General features: G+C 39.1%; 1 protein-coding gene across 6 annotated transcripts in view; it reads right to left on the bottom strand.

Moving 5' to 3' along the window:
• The window catches only part of KANSL1L (KAT8 regulatory NSL complex subunit 1 like), a 66,665-nt gene that overhangs the window by 35,083 nt on the left and 5,128 nt on the right, over positions 1-26,454 (bottom strand). For 3 of the 6 annotated variants that reach the window (XR_008823427.1, XR_008823429.1, XM_056348447.1), the window contains exons 2-5: positions 23,400-24,517; positions 7,702-7,843; positions 3,658-3,855; positions 780-901 (exon numbers count right to left, since the gene is read on the bottom strand). Coding sequence is in view for 1 of the 6 variants with exons in the window: in XM_056348447.1 (XP_056204422.1) it covers positions 780-901; positions 3,658-3,855; positions 7,702-7,843; positions 23,400-24,487 (1,550 nt within the window). In the remaining 5 variants the exon portion in view is untranslated. The remainder of the gene's footprint in view (positions 1-779; positions 902-3,657; positions 3,856-7,701; positions 7,844-23,399; positions 24,518-26,454) is intronic. The other 3 variants (XR_008823428.1, XR_008823430.1, XR_008823431.1) reach the window with 3 other exon arrangements.

The following is a 26,454-nucleotide window of genomic DNA, read 5'->3' as shown; positions in this document are numbered from 1 at the left end:
CCACCTGATATTAGTTAAGACCTATGAATAACAGCAACCCCTCCATCCTCAAAAATCACATTACCAGTATCTCAGGAGAAATACCCAACATACATACCTAGGTCTTTTGTAAGACAGGACCATAGTCAATTACCTTAACGCTGTTTTGACACTGATTACAGCCTGTACTGTATTTTAAAATCTTTGAATAAAAGATGGAATTACTAAGTATGGAGTAGTACTAAGAAACATTTTTCCACAACATTAATTTTGAGCTGCTATAGTCATCCTGCAAGGTATACCCATCCAGAACAAAAGACCACAAATGGAAAAACACTATCTCCAAATTCTTGAAAAAGTAGCTGATAAAGAAAATTTTGCCTTGTATTGACAACTGGTATGTTTAAAATTAATGAAGCTGCCACTGGTGCCATCGCTTATGTATTTGACTAATCTAGTAAAGTCTAGTTCATCGCTTTTCCAGAAATAAAGTTGTAGTCATCATGACAGAATGCATTAATTCTGAAATAATCAGTAGTGTGTTACTTACTGTATCCTTTCACTACTTCACAGATACATTCATCTTCCCAGGACTTAAATATACTTAGTGACTGCATACTTCTACGATGTAAGAACAAAACCCTACTATTTTCAACCTTACAAGCAAGACTTGACTTCTCTTGAAGCTTGCAGAAAGCAGCTCTGTTTTCCTGATTTACTACTGTAGTGATGATCAGTTCCATCTACATAACTTTACTAGAAGTTATTATCTAAGAAAATGCTACCATCCTGTCACCTACCTGAAGGAGATGCCATTGACCAGGTGTCTGTGCCTACAGGTCTTGGATGAAAGAGATGAAGACGATGGAGACAGATTGAGTGGAGCAATTAGGCTGCTAATGATTTCACTCAGTTGCGCACTCTGGAAAAAAAAAAAAAAATAAAAGGTAGTCAGACTTTTTATCCAGTCCTGGTTTTTTGGGGGTTTTTTCCCTACCGAGGATTCCAGTCACACACATGGAATAATCATATTTAGTTTCTTCTTGTGAATAATCAAGTGTGGCATGTTTTTCATTCACAATTATGTTCAACTATACAAGAAAGAAAAAACCCAACAACACACCACCAACAAAAAAACGACACAACCCTGAGCAACCAGCCAAGCACATTGTTTGTACATTTGAGTTAGTAGTACACAAAATACATTAGAGATCTTAGTATTTTAGCCAGTTTTTTTAAAAAGGCAAAAGAAACAGAACACTTTACAGCTGATGTTACAACAGCTGCAGCCCAGAGCAGCTAACTGGCCATTCAACAAGCATTTCAACAAGGGAAAAAAAAAAGCCTGCTGTCTACTCGTTGTACATTTTGTTCACTCCAAGTATTTTTCTTAGAAAAATCCTCTTCATTGCTCACTGTAGTTTGACAAAGGTGTTTTTATAAAAGGAAGTGTAACTACAGGAGGACTACTATAACTACAGACAGAATGGCTAAAATCTTCTCGTATCCTCAAAAATAGCAAGCAGAAGTCCCCACCCCACCAACACTCGGACTTTCAGAACTGCCACAAAACAAATGCAGCTAATTTGTTAAGACTAAGAATTACTCTTTATAAAGCAATGAATTGTGGACTGACTCCAGATATCTTTTCACAAAGATTTTTTTGTTTTAAATGTCAAACCTTAAAGGTTATTCTGACAATAAATATAGCTTTCTTAGAGGAAACTGTGTTCTGCACATTAAACAGAAATTAAAGGATCTGAAATGGTGTAATTTTTTTTAAAAAAAAAACTTTTACATTATTTTGTAGGATTTTCATTCATAACTAAGATTGTTTAAAACAAGACTTGCAAAAGGCTACCCAGTAAGTTTTCTTTACACTTTGAAGGGACTACCATTTATGCAGAAAGAGGCAGAAGAAATTATTTTCCATTTTATTACAACTCATGTCTTTTCTGTTCATGTGTAAGTGATGCAGTTGGGTAAAAATTTTGTCTCAGAATAAAATATTCAGGGGTGGATATTAAAGCACAGAAATAGCAAGTCATTTAAAAAAGGTCTGGACAAAGCAAACAAGATGCCAGAAAAATATTCAGCAGATTGACTCAAAAATCTTAAAAGTATTCAATCTGTAAGGAACAAAGTCTATACTGAATATAAAAGCACTGAAACAATGGCAGACTTCCAAATCACAAGGAAAAATATACATTTTTAAACACCACAGAGCTATGAAAAGGACTTGAAAACAGTATTAATAAAAATTGCCAGGCTCAGTCGCTTTGTAATCTCTATGAATTTTTTTTTTATTCACAAGTAAAATTGTTTCTTTTTAACAAAGAAATACTTTAACATAGGACTGAAGAATTCTGTGGGAATATCTGTGAATGTTCACAGCCTACAGCATCACTAGTCCTGACACTGAACAAGAAGAAACTCAGACCTTCAGAGTTAAAGTTGATTTATAGAACTGATAGTCAAAAAGGAAATCAACCCCCAAGCTTTTTGTGGTGTAAAGGGAGGAAATCTGATGTAATCTGTGAGATGCCTTAAATGTAGAACACCTTTACTTCCAAGTAATCAAATTTCTTAGACCTCTGTTTGTAACTACTTAGGGACCAGGCAACACACCGCTATTACTTTAATCGTCAAATGTCTTACTGAAAAGTGTATTTAATTCTCCAAGTAATCACTTAAAGAGGGGACATTCACCACATTCTAAAAATGCTCTTTGGTTTACCTTGTGCAATTGCCAGCACTGCGCATATAAATTTCCTGTTTCATTGCTTCCTTACTCCTGTCTGTTGTGGATAAGATCTATCAAACAGGGGAAGCATTTTAAGAACAGGAAAGTATGACTATCAAATAAGAAAAATTGGCACAGAGATTCAGGAACAGGCATTAGTACCTAAAGCTACTTTTATCCCATTTAAAAATGTGTATATGACCAAGAATTTTGTACGGCAGAGAGCAACATATTCACAAACCATAATGGCCTTGTCAGGTTTGCTTTACGCTAACTGCATAAATTCATTCTGAAAACAAATTTCCTGTATCTCCTTCAGCAATGTGATCCTACCACATTCTTTATGTACTTTCTAGCAAAAGAAAACCCTGCTGGAGTCTATATCGTATTTCCTGGAATTAACCTTGGAAATGACTGTTTTGAACACCATGAACCGAAACTCTGCTCACAGCTACGCCTACGCTATGCCTGTTAAGTACCTGGAATTCCTCAGCTCCAAACTAGAGTCCTATAATGCTTGAAAAGACAAACCAACAATTATATTCTGTTGGGGCTCTTTTTTGGTTTTGTTTCAAATGCAACATACCTCCATCTTCAGCTGTACCCTTTCATCTCACTTAAGTATTTCCTGAAACAATCTGTGGCAACACTACATTAAACCTAACTATAAAGGAGAGGCAGGTTTGTGGATAACTATTAGAAGTTGTTATGTGGCCACTTTGATGGAAACAAAGCGGTAACACAGACACGTCAGAAATAAAAGGTTAATTTGTAAACCTGGTGTACAATGTAGTTATTTAAGCCCTTCAATTCATCAGCACGCACCCTCAATTGCGAAATATCTTCCTTTTTGGAAGTCATCACCATGGAACCTGCCCTATTTCTGAAGTAAATCATTTGGCGCCATTGATCGTTCAGTTTTTATTTTACTTTACCTGTTTTTCTATGTTTCGTAAAAGCAGGGTAGGACTGCTGGGTGACATTTCAAAGTCATGCTCCGGCAAAGAATCCTGTCTCTCAATGGCAGCTTGCGAATTCCCTGTGGCGTTTAATAAAGCTTCTTGGTCTGTCAATTGTATTTGCTTCTTCAAAATGTCTTTTGGAAATGGGAATTCTTCTAAGATCACCATCCCCTAGACAACAGCAATTGAACACAGTTGGTTGACAACGGATTAACCCTCCTAAATCATTTTTAAGGGGCAGTCAAACCTGGCACATGCCCCCTAAATCCTCCCAGCAACTCTTTGGAGCACACAAACTAGATTTTAAATATACTTAACAGCTAAAATATAGAAATAGTAGGTATTTTCACTAATGAAAAGCTGCACCATTCATGCTACTCCTTATAACAGGAATTGCTCTAGTGTTACACCACTGCTTAAACATCTGTGCCAAAATTCAAATCAGAAATTCATACTTATTAGAGCAACTATATGATCATTTGCCCGCTGATTTAAGAGGTTTTTCTGTAAGAAACAATCACCCTTTGATTTGAAGTTGGTTACAGTCTTTGCAGCCAATAAATTTTGTGGAGGCATTTTAAAGTGCTCTATTTCTCTTATTCCTATCCACGTTCAAAGCAAAACATCAAGGTTGTTATTTTTTATGTAGCAGAGATGTATATGATTCAAAACAAAAGCCTTTTACAATTTAATAATTTATTTTTTTAAGATGAGCATTTTTAGAGTTTCATAATTACAGAGGTAACTATCCTAAATACTACAGCAATCTCATTGCTTTTCAAGACAATCTGTGCAAATGTGGTATCAGACATGGTCTATCATCTAGAATGCCACCTTATAAGATAAATATAACTGTATATGGTAGAGAAATAATAAGAGTTTCGTAGATGAACTAGGAAAAGAAACCCCATTGCATTTTCCACATGACAGATTAGAAAACAAGTGTCAAATACAAACCTAGGTAACATCTCACTTGGTTTGTTTCAACAACTTAAACAAAATACTAAGCACAAATAACTTTGTAACAGTCAAAACTAGTTCCTCAAATAGTCCCTTAATTTGTTATTATCTTGAGCAAATCAATTTAATACTCGGAAAAGACTATCAAATCTCTGCAGACTTCTACCAAAAAGAAAGGGAAATAACTTACTTGCTTTTAAGTACTGCCTGTTACTCAAATACCAAGCAGATACTGAAAGAATGGGACCATTCAACTACACTGCCTCAATTTTTAATTCCTAGTGAGACCAAGCAAGACTGTCATCATGTGAACACAAGGAACCCCTGTATTATTTCCTTAAGCAAGACAAACTTCACCTACATTGTGGTTGTGGAAAATTAGGGATCCTGTAGTTTTACTAACACCTTGACTGTTGCTTCGGCAGCAACTTGCCCTGAAACATGAAAGCAAGTCTCAAAGAGACTTCAAAGGGAAGACTAGCAGAAAATGTGAAATTGTCCTGTTCTCATTGTGTCTCTAACTTACTCTCCTGTTTGAATTATAAATTCAAATCTGAGAACAAAAACATTCTCTAAAAACAAATGTAGGTGCTTGAAGACTTGATTTAGTACCCAAAAGGGGCACAGAGATTCTGAATTTCAATCAACTCAATGCTAGATTTTCCATGTTCCTTATCAAGCACTTATCAAGTAGTAGCCCATCATCTGTGCTTTTCCATTTACAGCAGATGGAAACGAATCCAGACAGTATCATACTACAGTCTGTAGACAACAGAAATTACAAAGTAGGCAGTACGCTGAAGGAAATTCAAGTACAGATCTAATTTTTATGTGCCACAACAGGAGGACAAGCTAGCTCAACAGTTTTAGACTCTTTCAGAACTTAGAATCTTCAGATCTTTTTAGCGAAAGAATCATATGTCATGACCACGGAGAGAGTGGAGAAAAAACCCTCACAAAAGTCTAAAACACAGATTCTGAAGGCAGAGTAATAGGAAGACACACAGGAAAGTGGTGAAAAGAGGGGGACACACCCCACACTTCCACTGGAATTATATTTTAAGTTGCAGAGTCCTGTTGACCAAGCAGAGAAAGATGAAAGCAGAAAAGGAAGGTGCAAGTTGACAGACTGTATGAAGAGGGAGAGACGGAATAGGCACAGAAGAGGAAGAGTACAGAATTAGAAGACTAATAGTGACTATATAGGAATTATAAGTTAAATGGGTTACAACCAGTAGAGTTTGACAATGAACTCCCACCTCCCCCACTCCTTAAGTGGAATTTTTTTGTTTTGCAGCTATAATTTTTTTAAAGTGGAAGGACTGTCAAAGATCCAGAGCTGCTACTTCTACGTGCATAGAGATGGAGAAGACAATGTAGTAGGCCAGGAAACTGCCCACAAATTAACCATCTCCCTTCCCATTGCATTATGGTGTTGGAGAAGTGGTGTTTTGCTTGCAATCATTGTTCACTGGCTATGAATCACACTTTTTTCCACTCAAAATACACAAAAACTGCTCTGAAACCATTAAACACAGCATAAAAATCCTAATGATATTGTGTAACTACTCTGCAGTCACTAAATGAAAACAAAGAGCTCTTCTATCAGCCTGTGTGTCCTTCTGTAGCTGCTGCACTGGTGTACGACAAACGTGTATACAAAAAAAATCGCTGCTTAAGAAAATATGTGTCTACGTTCACTATGGGACACAAAGCCAAATACTTAACACCACAGCTGGTAAAAGGGGCATGAAGTTTGCAAAAAGGAATGTCACTAAAGATCCCCACCAGGAAGATGACTAGGCTACAAGCCAACATACCACCTAATGCGAAGAAAACGCATGACAAAAAGAATGTTCTTTCTCTCATTTCTCTGTTATTCATTTCTCTGTCTTCTGCAGCTCATGAGACCTATGCCACCCTAAAGGCTGATAGCTCTTGAGTTTAACAGTGTGCAGGTATCTGCTATTTAGGACAACACTAAAATACAGGCATTCTCACCCTTCACCTTGTCTTCACCAAGATACAAAATCTAATTTTACTTGTGTGAGCACAGAGGCAGGACGGACCCTCAAACGAAGGCTCTTCAAGTGTTTTTTTTAACGAAAAACCTGACTGGGGAAAAGTTTGGAGCATGAGAGACAAAGTTCAATATGAAGAGAAGGGCTTTGAAGGCAATAGGGGAAGAGGGGATAATTTTTCTTTACGTCATCAGAGGGAAATGCCTTCTGGGGTGACTTCCCTCTCCTTTTAAACTCCCTCTAAGTCTCATGTTCAGCCACATAAAATCAAAAGCATCTTCTGGCCCCTCTCCATCTGTGCTTATCTGACCCCAGCATAGATAAAACAACCTACATGAGACTCGTCTATGGAGAGTCGAAGAGCCCTCCTCTAAACCCCCTCAGTATCACACTGCCAGAATTATCACAAGTTTTGGCTTCTTACACGTAAGAATGACCTGGGGAACCCATTAAATCGATAGATAGATTATTAATGGTTTAGGAATGTGACTTTCCCACTGTCTAGCCAGTTCGATTTACAAAAACTAGTACATGAGTTACACACATTGGAATTTTAGTAATAATTAATCCTTGACCTGTTCAAAGTGCTGTACAAACATTAACTAGCTAATCCTCAGAATAAACACACATTGTAAATAATAAAAAAAAAAACCACCCTGAAACCCCACAACACAAAACTGAATAACCAAGCACCCCACCAGAAAAACAAATCTTGCCTTTTCTGCAGAGTGAAAAAACTAGGATGATAAACGCAGTAGCTTTTGCAGGGCCCCTGGAAGTTGCTAACAAAGTCACCAACTACCACAGATAGGAAGGTAAGAGTTCCCAACTCCCAGTCCTGTACTGGTGCCTCTAGGGTACAATACTTTTTAGCTCCTGATGGCCTTCTTATTAACCTTTGCATGCAATAGGCTGGATGGATACAAGAACTCTAGGGCAAAACAAACAAACAACAAGGAACCAAAGAAATAAATATTACAAGAAACACTGTCAAAAGATAACTTGAAAAGCCCATTTATGAGCTTACAGACAATACCTTGGTGGCACGTATCTGCCTGTGAAGGTCAGTTAGTTGTTGGATTTTGTATTCTAGTTCTGAAATCTGGGCTTGAAGCCACGTCCAACGGCTGCCAATTCTGGCTCTGTCTGCAAGCCACTTCCATTCAGAAGTATAGCTGCTGTGAAGACAAAATGCTGGTTAGTCCAAAAATAAAGATAACCACATTTGCACAAGAACATTTTTGACAGCTGCTCTGCCTCATGTTGCAAGCATCTCAGTTGCTTTCAAAAGATATCTGATTATACCCATTCAGTTTCACATCAGCTTATTTCTGTAACTACAGAACTTGCCCAAACCAGTACAACCAATGTTCACTGGCTATTCCCAGGCTAAGCTGGTTTTATGTTCAGTATTCTAAAACCCAAAGCTGAAGAAACTACCAAACTATATCGGTTAATGCAGATTACAGATTTGTAAAGAATTCCAGTAGCTCTACCAGCAAGAACCCAAATTCTTACACCACACTTCCTCCCACAAGCTTCCACGAATATTGTTTGCTAACAATTGGAATCAAATAAAATACCATCCAGCAATGACAAGCTAGATATCAAGTCACGGCCCAAAAAACCCAAGTAGCTTAAATTCCCTTCATTCAAGCTATTTTATAAATATAATTGTGTCAGTATAGTATACCTAGGTCACTCTTACTGCTGTTTACGAATAGGTGTAATTTGTAACACAAAAGATGCCTCCCAGTACTTGACACTGTGATTAGCTTAACTTTATTATGTCAAATTCATCACTGGTATCAGCAAACTTTACTCAACCTACATATTAAATAAATGAATGACATAACAGTGCCACTCAATAAATAATCTTAATATCCAGTAAGTTTAAGCAACAGAGACAACACAATGCAGTATTTTAGTATGCAACTTGCGCTAGTATCCTACCATTAACTGAATTAATTTATTTAAAGAAAATGACTGGGGTTTTTTTCCCCAATAAGTTGTAAAGTAGTTTGTTACAGCTAACTTAAATGAACTGTAAAATCCAGCTTGTGGAAAAGAGGAGCTTTTATTCAAGTTATTGGGATAACTACTGGATTTAAATCCTGGATAGTAGTGTACGTAAGTTTTGCACAGGCCAAGTATGTGATCCCCCATTCCCCAGCCAATGAAAAGTACTCAAGTATCACAAAAGACACAAGAAAAAGCAGATGCCAGTAAATAGGCATAGGATCATCACACAAGCGCAATTGTTTCATGCAGAATTTTGTGTCAACTACTTCTACAATAAAAGGAAAGTACACATCACCCTGCAAAAGATGCTACACATTTCCTGGCATGAGTAGAGAATCACCAAACTTGAGAATCCTAGTATTTTCAGACATTATAAAACATAACAGAACTGAAAATCACAGAACTTTCAGTCTACTTTAGTTATCATAAATAGTAAGAACAGACACAGACTCCAGTAGGTTACTTCTAAAATACGTAATTTCTCCCTTTTTTAACATAAACTATCTGCCCACATAGTTTACAACCAGCTTAAACTCTCTCCTACACAGACAAAATGAACATACAAAATTAGACAGAAGATTGAAATGTCCTGTTAAAATCCAGATTCTATGTGCAAGCAAAGGTAATCACAAGTGGATTGCCATCAAAAAGAAACTCAAAGAACTCTATAAGTAGCTACCATAAGGACTTCTTCGCGCTTTATATATTCTATTAGTGATTTTGTCCCAGGATAAAAGGCATACGAAGTCATCTTGTGAATATTCATTTTTCTGACAACCCCTTCTTATTTCTCTCTGTTTTCCCCACTATCACCAGTACATAATAAATAGCCCTAGTTACTTAGGCTTTAACCAAGTCTTCTTGCCAAGAACTTCTCTGTGATTGAACAATTTTTGCACATTTATGCTTCTGGAAGTCATAAAATACAATTTGTGGGGAAAGGGGGGATCCAAATTACTAGTTGACCCAAGTCACAGTTCAATTGACTAATGTGTTCACACAAGTGTGGTGGCTGGAATAGTTAGGATTTGTCTCAGGACCATGGGATGGCAAAAAGTTAGTCCTAAGAAAGAGCTGCTTAATAAGGCTATAACAAATCCCTTAGTTGATCATTTTAATAAAAAGTTTAAGAAAAACCCAACAGGAGTATTGCGGTGCTTACTTGTACTCCTTTCTCAAAAGACAAATGAACAAACAACAACCCCCCCCCCCCAGACCAGGACATTGTAACAAGAAAGCCCAGGTAATCACACTGACAGAATTACCTTCCAAGCTAGATGCAACAGTGTGAGGAGAAAGGTGAGCTATCCTCAAACAGACTGAGAAGGGAGAAGCACATGAGAGAAATAAAGGTTCACACAGCTGGGAAACAAGTGGAGTGGAAAGGGTCAGAGCTTGTCTTGTGTCCCATACACTGTATGAAACGAGCATGGCAGCAAGGAAATCACAAGTTATTTTTCAAAAACATGTTTGCAGGTTTTTTTCTTAAACACAATAATAAATCCTGAATTAATTGCATTCACTGTTGAATATATTATGTATATTTTGCTTCATTCTAAAAAAACAAGTATATATGCAAGTATTTCTTAAGGCTTTAAACCGTACTATATAATTAAACTAACAGGTTTTAATTACAGTGTAATAATGATGTCCTTAGGCTCCTCTAAGGAAGAGCTTCCACCGAAGTAAGCACAGACATTCTAAGCTCACACCAAAGGAAGCAATTTTAGCTTCTCTCTCCTGCCAGCCCAGGCTGCCCCATGCCCAGTGCCTGCACAAGCACTCAGGCACCTACACAGTGACATGTATTACAGAGTTGCTCATGGTTAATTTTAACTGTGGAGGCCAGGGTGAATGAAGCAAGTTTAAGTCTAGATGGCTTTCCCAGTCTTGATGCCTTGCAGACACACACATTTGCACTGCCCCAAGGGAAGAGGAAGGAAGCTCAGGCAAGGCAGCAAGCCTGCGTTCGCATTTACAGGACAGGAGGTGAAAGCACTGCTAAATTCTGTTCCCATCTCTGTCGCTCATATTTGATTGATCTTGCATTATTTATTTACCATCTTTGCCTCTATTTCTCTACAAACTATTTAGACCTTGTAACTCCTCGGAGGAAGATAAAATCGCTATAAGCAATCCCCACACTCCTGAAGTGAACTGTTTGCATGCAAAGTAGTACAGTCACTCAAGTGACAAATGATAACACACTACTGCAATTAAAATAACAACATTTAAAAAATATTTGTAAATCTGTTCCTGGGATGTTAGAGAGAGCGTAACATTCACTCAGTAAAGAAAGCTGTTTCAAGGTGGCACCAATGAATTAATCAATTCTGCAAATCCAGAGAAGAAAAAAAACCAAAACCAAACAACCAACCAATTACAAAAATAACCAGGCCTGTTGCTGAAGGAGGAAGTCGGAGCAGATGCTAAAGGAGAAGCTCCTGCCTTGGTTCTCTGTTGGGATTGAGACAAGAAAAAAAAAGTTTCTGTCTGTCCTGCTTCTGGTGTGCTCCTTTTGCAAAGCACCTTCACTTGGTTTCTGTGCTGTCTAACATCTTACATCCTCCACAGGAATTTCAGATTTGTTCTTCTGCTGACAATTCAATATAAACCACATTACATTTGCAAAAGGTTCTAATGTTCAGTACTGTTGCAAAATGAAATATTAAACTTACATATAAACTTATTGCTCTTGCAATGACTGAATCTGCAGACGATCTCCTGCATTCATCCAAGACCGTTAGAATTGGAAGAGAACAGAGCAATACTGACTATGTATGAATAAAACATCTCATTTAGATTTCTCCAGAAAAACATTCTGGAATTGCATTAAAGGCACAATTTGTTTCCATGCGAGATACTGGCTTGCATTCCCCCTGTTCTCATTGAACTGCAGGAGGTCAATCCTGCACAACTTGCAAGAGAAGAAAGACAGACAGACAGACAGACAGACAGACAGACAGACAGAAAGAAAGAAAGAAATGCAGAAGAACAAGCAAGCCACAATGAACAGAGACACAAAGACAGACAAAGTATGATCAAAAGTATAACTAGGAAGTGGACATTCAGACTGTACTGTGTCACTCCAAAGTATCGGAAAGAATTCAGCTAGGTATCATCAATACCAGCAGAAGTAGTGTAAGCATTTCATCAAAGCTACTTGGTTTTGCTGAGGCCGAAGAGGCAAGTAAAGAGTACTAAGTAATACACTATTACAGTCAGTACTGTTGCTTAAAATGAAAGAAGTTTTTAGCCATGATCTCTGGACAGAATAAAGGACAAGAGTAAAGGGCCTCAAGTTGCGCCAGGGGAGCTTTAGATTGGATGTTAGAAAACATTTCTTTGTTGAAAGGGTGGTCAAGCATTGGAACAGGCTGCCTAGGGAGGTGGTAGAATCACCATCCCTGGAGGCATTTTAAAAAATGCATAGAATTGGTGCTTAGTGACATAGTTCAGTGGTGGACTTGGCAGTGCTGGGTTAATGGTTGGACTTGATGGTCTTAAAGGTCTTTTCCAACCTAAATGATTGTATAATTCTATGATTGTATATGGATGAACCACTCGGCCCTCTCAACTTCCCCAAAAGAGAAAAAAGAATTGAGAACAGACCATGCTTTTATGTAACTAAAGCAGCATCACAGAATGCAAGAGGACTATGAGAAGCATTTCCAGTGCCTCCATTACGTTGTGGGTAGGATTTATGTTGTCCCAATACCTAAGATCAGTCTGTCCTCAAAACCAGGCAACCTTAATGCTAACCAAGATAAATTTGCTGTGCTACATACACACACTGTTGTTTGGGTTTTGTGTCTGGTTGGGTTTTTTTGTTTGTTTGTTTACAGGAGAGGAAAAGGGGTGGAATTTAAATCTTTTAGGGATATCTTACTTTTATAAGCAAACAAAACAAGAAGCCTGATCATTATTTGATAAATAATGAAGCAGAAACACAGTAGTGTTTAAAATGCACAAAAAATACAGAACCTGGGATTGATACTTCTGTTAAGTATCCAGGATTCAAATAGGGATTGTAAGCATAGGAAAGAGTGTTTTATAGCATGCAGTCCTGTGCCCAAGGCAAGATTCTCCACAAGTATCTTATAACCTGAAAATTAAAAGGAAATCAAGGCCTTCCAGCCTCGTAACTCACAGTGAGAACAAGTAATATAACCCTACCACGACATTTCTGCAGGGACAATGACAGGATGCTTCCTACTGAACAGGAAAGGAGCATGCTTGCAACAGACCCACATCAAAACTCCAAAATGCAGGTTTGCCAACCCAAAACACAAGCCTCCTTCCAAAAGGTTGCTTTTGAAGAATACCAGCGTTTTCTAGTTACACCATCCTCAAACTTGAACAACCCAGAGAACAAGGCACCCACATAGTGAGGGTGGAAAAAATTTCTCCAATTCCAAAATTCTGCATTAAACGTAAGAATGGCAGTTATTCCTCATTTCTGCTTACATTTTCTGCTCAGTTTCCTAACACAGTGTATTTCGATCTTTCTGCCAGGCCATGTCCCCTTCAGTTTAATCCACGTTGTTCTGTCATTCAGTTTCCAGAAGAGTTAGCTCAGAAGTGACCACCTCCATGATCCTGACCTCTACCATCCCTGCTGGTTCATCTCCTCCTCTCACTGGAAACTCCTGGGCCATCAAAGGCCTGTTGCCAACCATGTGACAGTGAAGTATTTGGGAGCAAGAAGCAACTCATACAACTATAGACTGATTACACTCAGGATAAAGAGCTAATTACATTCCTTGGTGGGAGTCACTGGAAACAATGGCAGAAGTTTATCATTTTGATGAAGGACTCAACTGAAAAGCAAAAAATCAGAAAGTCCTTCAGATGTTTAAATCCTACCCAGACAGCATATGACTCACAATGAATTTCATAAGACTTAACACACTGGGGAAAAAAAATCACAGAGCTCCCAATTCTCTTGGGACGCTCACTCAGCTGTAGAAAAATACAAACCAGTTAATATTCACCACATGGCAACTCTATCACAAATGCTCAACAGCATATTAGTATGGTGTGGGGCTCTCCCACGACCAGAGCTGCAAGCCTGTGAATTTCCTGAGCTGCCCCTAATTTTACACTACAGTCAGTTTTCCTGTGACTACACATGGCAATGCTCACAAAGCAGCTGGCCTGAATACAAGCATTTTCTTGCAAGCCATTAAGGTGAGCACAGGGCTTCTGATACCTTCTGTCAACACGCTGGTAAAATTTAATGTGTCCATTTTTTCTTCTCTCTGCAAACACTGACAGTAAATAAGAGATTACCTATGAAAACTAGGAGATGGCATCATATGAAAAATTTAAATTAGGTGAATCCAGATATGTAGTGCATGTATTTTAGACAATCTTATCTAGATTTTACTCACAAGATAAAAATGCCCACTCCCAACAAAAACTTCCAACACTTGTAATGGCTGAACAAACATGTCCAACTATGAAATGACCCGTAAATGCTTTCTCAAGGACTAATTCTTCCAGCACACCTACTTAATGTTTGTTTTAAGAATGAACTAACTTCAGTTGCTGTTGAAGTATTAATTCCCCTGGACCAGTTAACGGTTAAACCCATAATAACCACATGATTAAAAAAAACTGAGTGCTGTTTTATGAACTCAGTCTCTCCTATGCATTCGAGAGTGCAAACAAGATTAAAACAAACTGCAACGAATATCATCCTCTGGTATCATATCTGATCAATACTACACAACAAAACACTATTTACTCTGACAGTTCGCTATCAGTCGTTGCTCAGATAATCCAGGAGTGCTTGCTGCAGTCTGACTGCAGAGAGCAATATGCTGCTGTTTTGTGACAACCAGCACCAAGTCAAGCTATGCCCTGGAAAAAAATAAATAAATTTAAAAAGCAGTCAATTAAGGGAAGTTCTCTGGTACTCAAAATTATACTGCAATCTCTGCAAAGATCTGCAATCAGGTCATTCTTCTGGAGCCTCCAGGGTTGTTATCTTCTTTGGTGTTTAACAGAAATTTTTTACCTGGCAGAGATTTTCCTCTGAAACACTACACAGCTTCAGAACAGATGGGTTACAGTTCTCCCTATCATCTACAGACATCGGCAACTGCTTATCACAACAATTTCTGGCACCCACGCCTGGTCCCACCATCGCTGACATGCTGTTACCATTTAATACTTTCAGAATTGCATCCAATAACATATGTTGATACTAACACATAATATACAATCTATCTTCTCAAACCAAAAAACTTCATCCAGCTGAATATTTCTGCTAAACCATCAGGCCTGAAGTATTTATGCAGTAATACCAGAAATTATCAACCATACCTGTGATTTTCCCTTGAAGAGAAAATTCGTAGTACAGAACTAGAGTGGAGGAAAAAAATCAAGTTGCAACAGAGTAAGATTTTTACATCTTCCACAAGTAAGTTTAGAAGGGACGGTGGGAAGGGGAGAAGAGGAAAGCAATATTCAGGAAAAAAAGGCTGTAGAAGAAATCTGACAATATAAAAAGGAAAAGTCTTTGCGCTTGGATAGCAAAGGCGAAACTTCATAAGCATTTTGTATGCTCTCTCATCTGAGAAATCACATCTTCCAAACTGAAGAGATGCTACAGCCAATACTTGCCTGCTACAGGGTTTCTGCAAAGAATCACGCTATTACTACAGGTTTTACATCAGAAACTGAACTGTTATACTTGCACTGCATTGGTAACTCAATTTAGGGCTTAGCAAAAGAAACTAAAAGTTCAGCTTCTTAAAACAGTGTTGTTTGTTACAGTGCTGAACTTTTCCAATGGCTGGTAGGTGCTTGTCATCTTCAATTCTGTTTACATAATTCTTTAGAGCTGTTAATGATAAAAGGCCAGATTGGTCAGTGAAGGTGGGGTCAGTTAGAATATTAACTGCCCAAGAAGTAAAAACCTGCAAAAGATGAACAAGCAGCACCAGTTTCTCTTTTAATAAAATAAAAAAATACATTGCAAAATGCAAATCTGCTAATGCCTTTTGTTAAAAATAAATTTTTAAGATTCCATTGGCTCCCCCAGCATCCCACTTTCCTCCACTAAACCTCAGCATGCTGTAAATCAGACCAATATGGAGCAAAGAAGCAGGTAGTTCTAACATGCAAAGAAAGAAACTTCAGGAACACCAGGGCTGCCTGGAAACAAGATTCTTTTCTTGCCTTTGAAATGGCACAACATCAATAGACTAACAACAAAACACCGGGAACACAGGCCTAGAAATCTCTGTAACTATTACACAACTGGCCTTGAAAAAGAAATCAAGAAAGTAGTGCTATGTCTGGATCTCACGCGCAACATAAAATACGATAGAGCTTACAATATATTCCTTTAAAGACATGTGCAAATGGAACGTTATTACAGCATACAAGTAGCATATCAATGCTGTCCAGCCACTGAAGCTGGTCCCCAAATTTATACATCTGTTCTCAAAAGGAATAGGTGAAATTCACATAATTAATTCCAGCTTATAACTAATTTCTTTCTAGCTATATACAGTATCAGATTTCAATGTCAAAATGAATACAAAGCATATTCTTTTTTGAGACTTTTTGGATAGACAACTAACAGTTGATTCAGAACCTGCATGCCAGACACGCTGGAAATCATCAGCTGGTTTTTGGTAGTGGAGGGGCTGCAGCCCTGCAGAACAGGGGAAAACTGCCCAGGCAGGGACTGAGAGGAGACTCAGAAGTGGCTGTGACTGGTGGGGGAAGCCCACAGCAGAGCAATTGGGTGAGAAACGGGGAGCAACAGCAGCAAAAGCACCATCACACACTAACCTTCACCTCCTGCTGTCCCTCACCTCACTGAAGGGGATGTGCCTTGATGTCAGGTGGTGTGAACAACAGGCCCACCACTGTCGGGGGGGTGCTGCGGGGAATGGGCTAACAGGAGAGCTGGAAGAACCCCAAAGCACTCCTCTGGGTGGGAGGGCAGCTGAGCAGAGCTGGGACAGGTCCTACTCCAAGCCCTGAAGCCTGGACCCACCCGACCTGCGGGACCCAAAGGAAGCTGCAGAGGGGCCGTGCCGAGTGTGAAAGCCCTGGTCGGGGTGAGCCCCTCGCAGCGCTGCCCCAGCAGTGACCTGGCATCTGCCCTGGGAACACACCGGTACATCACAGAGTCCTTTGGTCCCCCTGCAGTTGCTGTAAGCACGCTTCGATTAGCAGAGGAGGAACCAACTAGTACTTGGCTGTCTGCTTTGCAGGGCAGGGATGGAGTTTGTGACAAGGTTAAAACCCTACAGTCTGGTCTGCAGGAACAGGGAGTGGAGACTATAATGAACGTAGGTTTGAACAGTTGCAGCCTTCTTGGTTTGGGCATTTTGTAGGAGCTTGGGGTGGAGTTTCACTGCTTCCCAGTCTACCCCCTTGGGCAGGGAGGGAGGGGTGTGTGTTATAATGCTCATATATTCAAACATGGATGTTCAGGTTTATTTTTTTTCAATACCAGAATCAGTAATTAAAATTTTGCTAACTGAAAATTAAATTGATTTAAATTTCCCAACAGAAAACTTTTTTGCACCCACAACAGCTAGGTAAAATCTTTTGATGAAAATAAAATAATTTACACTTATTTCAGTTTCAGTAAAAAAGAGCACAGGTCAATATATTTAAATCCAACATCTAAAGTTACATTCCTAACCCATATTTAGCTGTATGAATGAAACCCTGTTACAGGAGAGCATTCCTATTTTGGGAAATCTTTACGCACACTTCTTTATTTCATGTGAAAAGGAAAGCATTTAAATGATTTCCTGTATCAGGGGCCCACGTATGCTGATTTTCAAAGGCACTGGATGTATCCCTTTGAAGTAGGTTCTCATGAAATCAGAGTTATCTATAAAATGAAATAATGCTGCCCTCACTTTACAAGGTGTTAAAAAGACAGTTCACTATTGTTTGTAAACAAATATTTTAATTAAAGCAAACACATTTCACAGCAAAAGAAAAAAAGCTAGCCATAAAGCACTGATTAATCAGCAGTTGACACTAAGCACTAAACTCTTGTCTACCATTTAATTAAGCATGCGAGGTTTCCATGTACACGCGTGTGTCTGATTATTATTTTCTATTCTACTATACTATGTTCACTGTGTATTAAATTGCCATTCAGAAAAGTAATGCCAAGTTTTTTATTTAATATGCATCCAACACCTATCCAGCTCAAAAGCTTTGACATTCCTGGCTCTGAGATTCCCTTGCAGGTTACAACTTGTTAAACCTTCTGCCTTTCATTAAAACCTTTCAGTCTGCTTTCAGCAGCTGCAAAAATATTAATGTAATTACAGGTTAGAAATCAGAATCCTCACTCACAAGAACATTACTCTGGTATTGTGAGAAGGAAGTCTTGCTCAAAAGCAAGTTATTATTACTGTACATGAGATCTCTAAAGAAAACCAGTAAATGCATGTGGGACCCTAAAGAAGTTGTAAATCCATCTTATGGAAATCCAACCAAGTGAGGTTGAAAATATTCTGATATAATACATGTATCCCTAGAGTAAAAAGTAGAAGGTAATATAAAGCTATCTTTTCCTTCATTCCCTGGTAACAATTCTCCTCCCACATCCTAGTGATGGGAGCCAAGAATTAAGAGAACGGAATTAATGAAAAAGCAATGTATAAACCATTCCAAAATCAGCATTATTAGCACCTGTGAATTTATACTTATTCAAAAGCCCTCACATTAATTTTCTATGCAAATAAGACATTTCCCAGACCTGTAAACTAAAAAAGTCTTAAAAACTGGAAACAATTGGGGTTTTGTGCTTAAGAAAAACGGAGAGCAGTATTTAGTCCTGGCAGAGTTTCTTCCTCCTCTTCCCAAAAACAGAACTGACTTCTCAGATCAGGTATGAAGCAAAATTACAGCTCAGAGTGGAAAATTAGGATCTGACCTTGCAAAACCAAACAGCTTCCCCTTATAATGTGGCTCAAAGAGTAGCAATAAACCCCAGCCCCTGAGCAGTGCCTTCTATAGTGAGGCCTGCAGAACTGCATTGATGTTGCTCAATTAGCCATGAGAAAAAATGCTAGGAAAAATGGAAAATAATCTAGAACAAACAGATTAGAACTGGAGATACTAGTCATAATATTTTCTTCCTTCCTGTATTCTCTCTGCCTTACTGCTCCCCTCCCAACCAAGTATTTGTACTAAAAGCAGATTTCCCATCTTCTCCCTTTCCAACTAGCAGTCTAAGGGAAAAAGAAGGGGGGAATGGGGGGTACTATCTCTGCACATTGTAAATGTTTCCAGGCACAATAAACTCTGTGAGCATGGAAAAATATAATAGCGCTTCTTCATCAGGCCTGAGGTTGCTGGAGGATAATCAGTAAAACATGTCTTCCAAAAAATCAGAGGAAAAGCATGAAAATATCTCTGAAGGGAAAAATCCCACCAAATGATGCAAAAGGACTGTATTCAGATGGGGGAAGGAGGACTAGAGAAACAGGGCACAGGACTTCTCATGAGTAGACAGAGCTACTTACTTTGCAGAAAAATCTATTGTAAGCAGGTTTTCTCCCTGATCAATTAGGTACATGTATTACTATTTGATAGAGCAAGCAGCTGTGTCTGACAAACCCCAGAGATGATCTATCTTTCGATTCTAGAAGATCATACACATAGTGCGTGTAGAAGAAAAACTCTACACCCTGCAACTTTAAAGGTTCTCAAATAACCACCCCAGCATTGGACTTTTGTAGTACACTGTAAACAACGAGAACTTCCTAAACACATCAGGAATACGCACAAAATACACAAATAACAATGTGAAGTTGGCCTGGAAGGATGTAATACATAGCTCCCAGAGTAGAGCTGTGTTGCTGAAAAAAACTTTCAGCTCACATCCTCCCCCAATTCACCTTATTTGAAATCTGTGACTGTTTCTATGAATAATCTTCCATCTTCATGAAACACAAAGATCAACAAGTTCCAAGTAAATTCAGCTGGTGAAATGTTGTCCATGTTGCATTTCAAGTGGTTGATGTTAGTTGTGAATTCCTGAAGGAATTACTTATGGTCAGCTTTGTGATGCCCTCCTTGGGCCCTCCATCCACTTTGGTTGCTAATGCCTAAAAGGGAGCTAGCGAACAGCACCTAACTTCTGCCTTTGAGAAACCAAAGGGGAGTACTACCGTATCCCCTATGAGCATCTTGGGAACTTCCTGCACCCAAAGCTGGAATGGTACTAGAATACACTACAAATTACTGATGGAAATCTGGTGCTTTGCCTAAGAAATCCTCCATGAAAAGTGGCAGGTTAAAGACATTCATGAGCTGACACTAGCAGCAAAATGACAAAATTCCTGAGAAGAACCAACTGGGGTTTTTTTAATTTCTTTTTAGTAAATACTCAAAGGACCAAATGTGTTTCGATTAAGCTCTTGAAATGGAATGAGGCTTTCCAATTATTCTAGAAACTAGAGTTTCTAGACATAAGTACTGTGAATTGTCAACTAGAAGAACTGAATTCACCAACAGATGAAGGATCTTTCCTGTCTTGAGGACAGCACCTATGTAAAGCACAAAGGATGAACAATGGTCTAAATATCTTATAACAGCCATTTGCAACTAAACAACAATGGTATTGAAATAGATGGATAAAGACAATCTTACCTGAGACACAAAGCATTGAGATACAGCTCAGAAAAGCTTATGTCAACACTCATTGAGTAAAACTCTTTTCAGGATAATGAGAATGAACGGGTTCATAATGCTAAAAATAGCTCCAGGTTTTTTCCTACCGTGAAGAACTGGAGCCGGAATCAACTTCTCCCTCCTGATGGGAAACAGACTGTTCTCAGGTAAACATGGTAACTGCAGGTTCTTGCCCCCCCATGCACATTGGATTGACACCTCCTCCCCCCCAAAAAAGGATAAAAAGCACTGCAGTCACGACAATGACCAGCCACCAACATGATTATACCCTCAAGTTAAATGCAATCAGTATACTGTGATATAGGCAAAACAAAACCATTTTTCCCATTCATCAGTGCATAACAGAACCTGATAACATCTACAGTTTAAGCATTAAGAATATCACACAAGAAGAGTCTTTCCAGGTCAGTAGAAGTCTTCACTATGAAAAATAAGCCACAGGAGAGGAAACGAGTGTTCTCTCACCCACATGATCACATGATTTCTGGAAAGCACTAAGAGTCAATTCCTGAGGACAGAAAGGCATTTCAAAGAATGTAAATCCACTTAGCAGAAATAGAAATGGATGTTAACTTTGTTTCTTTTGTCGAGGTGAAAGGCAATCCAAAAAGCCTTAAAGTGGTAAACCTCAGAAAACTGCAAATCTCAGCAGCTGCGCTGGTGATAATCAATTTACCTTTGTCACCCAGAAGAAAAAGTGCAGCCTTTTTACCCATAAAGACAAATCTTAGGGTAGTTGGAGAAATGAAGAAAACCATTCCAAGCTGAAGATAATGACAAATTCAACTAAGAGACAGCCAGTCCTCATTGCAATGTTAATTCAAGCTATTGCTTCAGCCTTTACAAACAGACAAGAGTCTTCTACTTAAACTAGGTAGTACTTTAACTCTGAGCTTGCTGGCCCAGCAGCACAGTTCAAACAGCAGTGATCCTCACAGTGCCAATGCTGCAAGGCCTTAGCTAATGTACATCGCTAACCTTGTCACCGTTGCTGCCCGACTGCTGTTCAGCAGTAAGAACATAAAAAAGGGAGGGAAAAAACCAACCCACAAATAAAGGGTTGCACTGAGTCAGACTATAGATGATCTACCCAGTCTCCTGCCTCTTCGCAGTGGCCAAGATAACAGTCTTACAACAGGGCAGGCAGGCATGGAGGGAGCAGTGCTTCTCCAGAATACACCCTCAGCTGCCAGCAACAGCAGCTTGGGGATTTCCTGCGCCAAAGGTGGTGCCTTTGTATTTAATAATCCTCCGTGGATTTTTTGTCAGTGCAATAGAACAACCCGAGTAGGCCTTAAGTGGAAAGATAACTTCAGGAATTCAAAAGCCACAGGAAGAAATAAAGGTAGAAGACTGACAGGCAGTTGGAAACTTGAATGTCCCTGGCAAGAAAGAAAAAGAAAAACTTCACAGAGAAGCTCGGTCCAAGTTTTACATTATCCACTACCCTTCAAGAATCAAGAGTTTCTCATCAGTTTTTCTTTTTCAGTTCATGTAATCACAAGATAAGAATCCCAGAGGCAGAGCTATTATCATCTAGGAGAGGAATGTGGATTCTCCTACGCTGGGAAGAGGCAAAAATGCTGTTTTTTCATCAAAATATTTCAAAGGGAGAATAATTCTTTTGCAAACTCAAATATTTAAGGTGATACTAACTTAGCTGGCAAGTCATCACACTTTGGTTGGACTTTGGTACAGTATTTACCATTCTGACAAAATGTAAAATAAAATTAAAACTAGTTCTTACTTTGCACTTTTTCTCTTCTCTGATTTCCAGGCCTACAGACTTTAACGGAACACAGCAGCGATTTGATACAACCACGCTATACTGAAGCTTCCCCAACTGAAGCTGTAACATGTAACAGGTCACAGCTCTCTTCCAATTAAGATGGAGCTTCCTTGATTTCTTCTGAACATTATGCTTTTCAAGAAACAGACTAAGAAATATGTTAAGTGTTTATTTTTCCTCAAACACCAGTGTCACTCTTAAGTCTTTCTGGACACTCCCTAACGGCAGAAAGTATAAGAGATCAGGAAACACAAAACCAGTCCTGACTTAAAGTGCTAGAAATACAGGTGCTATGAAGCTCCTACCCAGCTCCTGCATTTGTGTGAAGCTCTGTTCCATGTGTCACTGTCCTGACTGTCACTTCCTAACAGTCCTTAAGACATACTCCATTCTTTCCAGCTGTAGGAAGGTGAAAGCAGCTGTCCTTTCACTGCTTGCTAAAATGTCTTGACCAAAGAGATTGCGTTAATAATGTAGCAAGGTAAGAGGGGGGGGGGGGGGGGGGGGGAAGAAAAGCAAAAGAGGCTGTACCATCAGAGATTTTCAAACCTACAATAGGTTATGCTGACAGGAGCTGGGCCAATGCAAGACAATATTAATGTTATTAATTTCCCTCTGGTTCTTCTTGAAAAAGATACCAGCAACAATAAAAACACCACTGTTAGCTTCACTCAGAGTAGCAAAATAACTGCAGTAAGTAAATTAACATTTTTAAAATTATAATTCAAAGAATGAAACTTTTTCAGTATATAATCCCCAAATATTGGATGGCTTGACACTTGCATCAGGTGTTCATTTTTACTATTGATCACATCACAGTGGACTTCAAGATCCTAACATCGACTAATTCTTAATAACTCCAGAATAAAATTAAAATTATTTTCATACCATCCAAAAATATCATTAACAGCACTGCTAACACTATTTGATTTACAGCACCAACTGAGTATTGAATAATTAGCAGTACTAATGTAATGCAAACTGATAGAGTGCAGTACAAAATCTAGCTCTCTACAGTCTAGTAACCATTCCTTAAATGCTGTAATTAGGAGAAGAGCTTACTTTCTGTCTGGCCCCTGCCAAACCTAGTTCACACAGGTAGTCCTGCTCATTTCAGTAGGACTATCCACTGAGTGAGGTTACTCACACAAGAAGGAATCTGCAGGTCTAGACCCTTCCATCTTGATTTATAAGCATGAAGCACATGAGTCTAGCAGGAATTTAACACTTACGCTTCCACTGTTGTTCTTACAGTCTGTTCCTCACCATCTTCATCTGAGCTGCTACATGTTGCATCAGAGTCCAGATCCTTCTCCACACGAGACAGCAGCCCTCCAGTAGAAAGTGCAAACCCCCGGACTTCACCTGGTGCAATGCTAACTCCGTTCTGTATGTCCGTACTCAAACTACTCTCCAAAGTAGTCGTGCTGTTTTCATGCCAACCTTCAGTGCACCTGAGGGAGCTACCGCTCAAAAATCTGGTTGGCTCACGGAAAACCTTCATTCTTTGTAGCTGATGTTTCACGAAGCATTTCAGCTGCTGATCACAGTGTTTGATAACATGCTTTGCCAGGAGCATTTGTAAACGTTTCTGAGTTCTTTTGGCGCGACTGATTTCCATTTGTTGCTTAGTGACACACTGGAGTAAGCGAGCACACACCTCCTCTGGGGTGCAGCTCAAAATCCCTTCTGAAGGCCCACGAAGAATTTGGTGTAATAAATCCCCTTTTATTGTTTCAGCGCAGACTTCCAAAGCCCTACCCAAAAAACCATTCTTCTTGTACCATTTACCATTTAAAAGCTGCATTTCTTCTGCACTACTGGATTCAGTTACACTTGAATCCAAAAGTCTCTGCATTTCTGCCAAATTCGGAGATGTGGTCTCTGAAAATGTTTCCCCTTTGACCTGTTCCTCAGGTTCTGAATGACTAATCTGACCAAATGATGTGTCAGCACCATTATGTAATGACTTTCTCATCTTGGAGCAACTGGGCTCTCCCGCTTTCATTTGCTTACCGGTTTTGTTGCTAAACGCAGAATTTGTACTCATTAACAAGACAGACTGATAGTGCTTGGAGGATGGTGGAGAACCATAATTCTGCACACTGAAGATATCATTCCTGAGGTTGGGCTCAGCAGTGGGGAACCCCAGGACTGAGCAAGTAATCTGTGCGATGGAGTCCTCTTTTATCTTCTCTTCCACTGCTCTGGAATTTTCCATGCACAAAGCTGTATCAGACTCCATAGCTCTAGAGGACAAAGAAGGTGACAAGTGGATACCATGACCTTTTGTTGCTGCCTCTCTGAGGGCTGGTGTCATTATAACTACGGTAGGTAGTTTACAGCAAACCTGAAAATAACACGGGCCACGTAAATTTCTCATTTTCATGACACAGTACAAATACAACAACTCTGTCAGATATTTCATTCTTTTGACATTATTCAAAGATCCCATAAAAAAATGACATTGTCTAAAGAACATGGATAGACTATGGTCCCTACCAAGTCAAACAAGAATGAATACTCTTTCTGTTTTTTCTTTATTTCATTCAGAGATTGTTTCATGTGCAATGAAAGCCTTTACCTCTCAGGGGAGCGAGTGTTCATACCTCACTGCATTCCTGATCCTATCAGTCTGAGAAATAAGACTCACAAAGTTCAAGACTGTCATCTAACCTTGCCCAAACTGGAAAACATGACCATAAGCCATGTGACCAGAAGGATGGATTTTAAAATATGTGTGCGAGTGTATGTGTAAGTACATGCACACACAGAGATGCACATGCACAAATTCCCACCCCAGAACTCTGGCTGGGTTTTACTTTAATCTGCTCTGAAGATAAGTTACTTTTTGAGTTGTGTTTAGTTTTCATTCCAGTTTGGGGTTTTTTAATACTTAAATGAGTCAGCACCAACAGTATCACAGAAATGGGAGCTATGCAGCAGCTACCTATTACAAGTTCAGCAAAGCTGAACACCTACCACATGATGAAACACTCTGAAATAAACTGAGAGGCACTATTGGGAGAAATGTATTTAATGTAAATCTACATAAAAGGAAGCATTTGATGAATTAATTTACTATATATTCTCACAAACACACTTTAGAAACCAATCATCAAGACTAATGCCTTAAAACCAGAGAGCTGTAAGTTCTAATTGTTACCTAAAAAAAAAAAAAAAATATCATTCCCATGCCTTTATATCCAGTTTTATTCATCAGGCACTGCCTGCATAATGCACAGACAATATTCTTTGATAACAATTTCAGTAAAGACAAACACTCTTCCTTTACAAACCCTTTTGCCTGTGGCTTGCCACAGCTTAGAGGAAGGGTTCCCAAACTGTGGGATCAAAAGACCAGTGTCAGCCTTTACCACTTCTTGTCAGCAGCTATACTGCTATGTCATGCTGTATCTATTCCACAGCCTACAGAGCAGGAATCACTGCCTTAATGCTGTACTTGCAGCTTTGTTTAGGAGATGGTTAAATAGACCCTATGAAAGATCTAATTGAACACAGCCTGGAGAAGCCTGAAAGATAAGCTACTGTCAGTTCTTCGTTAAGAAGCTAGAGACAAAACTAGAAGCAGTAAGAGAGTACTAACAAAAGTGAGTGCAGCACAGTAATTCCACAGTAAATTCTCTATTTAACTGGTGTACTAGTTGAGCAGTGTTTCCACTGCCGTCCTTTTAAAGTCTTCAGTTTCTTTGATCTCCACAGCAACTGCCTAGCTCAGCAATTTTCAATGCGCAGATCCCATAAGGGGTCAATGATTCTGAGACTGCCATGTATGGGTCTTAAGAAAAGAAAACTCCCCGTCTGAAGCCTTAGCTTGTTTATAACTACAGGTTTCACACCGAAGGTGGAAACATTCAAAGGGAGGTGTGGAAACCTAAGGAGCTGAGAAGTACCAGTCTGGATACTTTCTCCTTAACCCTAAAAACACAAAGAAAAACAAAGAGCCACATGCTCCAGTACTGCCTAGACAGTCTCCATATGCTTTATTCACCTTTCATTGCTTCACATATACTTCAACCATAAGGTTTTCACCTCTGTACATTATCTACCCAGCACCACAGGGACCAGGCTTGGTGGTCCTGATGCTAATTCTAAACGATGCTATTAAAATCCTCAGGATTTTAACTTTTATCAATGAGCCAGTAACTTCAAACTATAGAGGAGTTCAGCACAAAATCCTCCCCGGTGGACAGCTGTTCAGTAAGAGCCCTGTTACTAGCATCAGAGAGAGAAAGGCACTGACAAGATCTGGAGCTCCAAATCACA

This window comes from Falco biarmicus, chromosome 8 (assembly GCF_023638135.1).
Source record: "Falco biarmicus isolate bFalBia1 chromosome 8, bFalBia1.pri, whole genome shotgun sequence".
Taxonomy (NCBI): Eukaryota; Metazoa; Chordata; class Aves; order Falconiformes; family Falconidae; genus Falco; species Falco biarmicus.
Note: the sequence above shows the minus strand (reverse complement) of the source record. Positions and strands in the feature narration are given on the sequence as shown.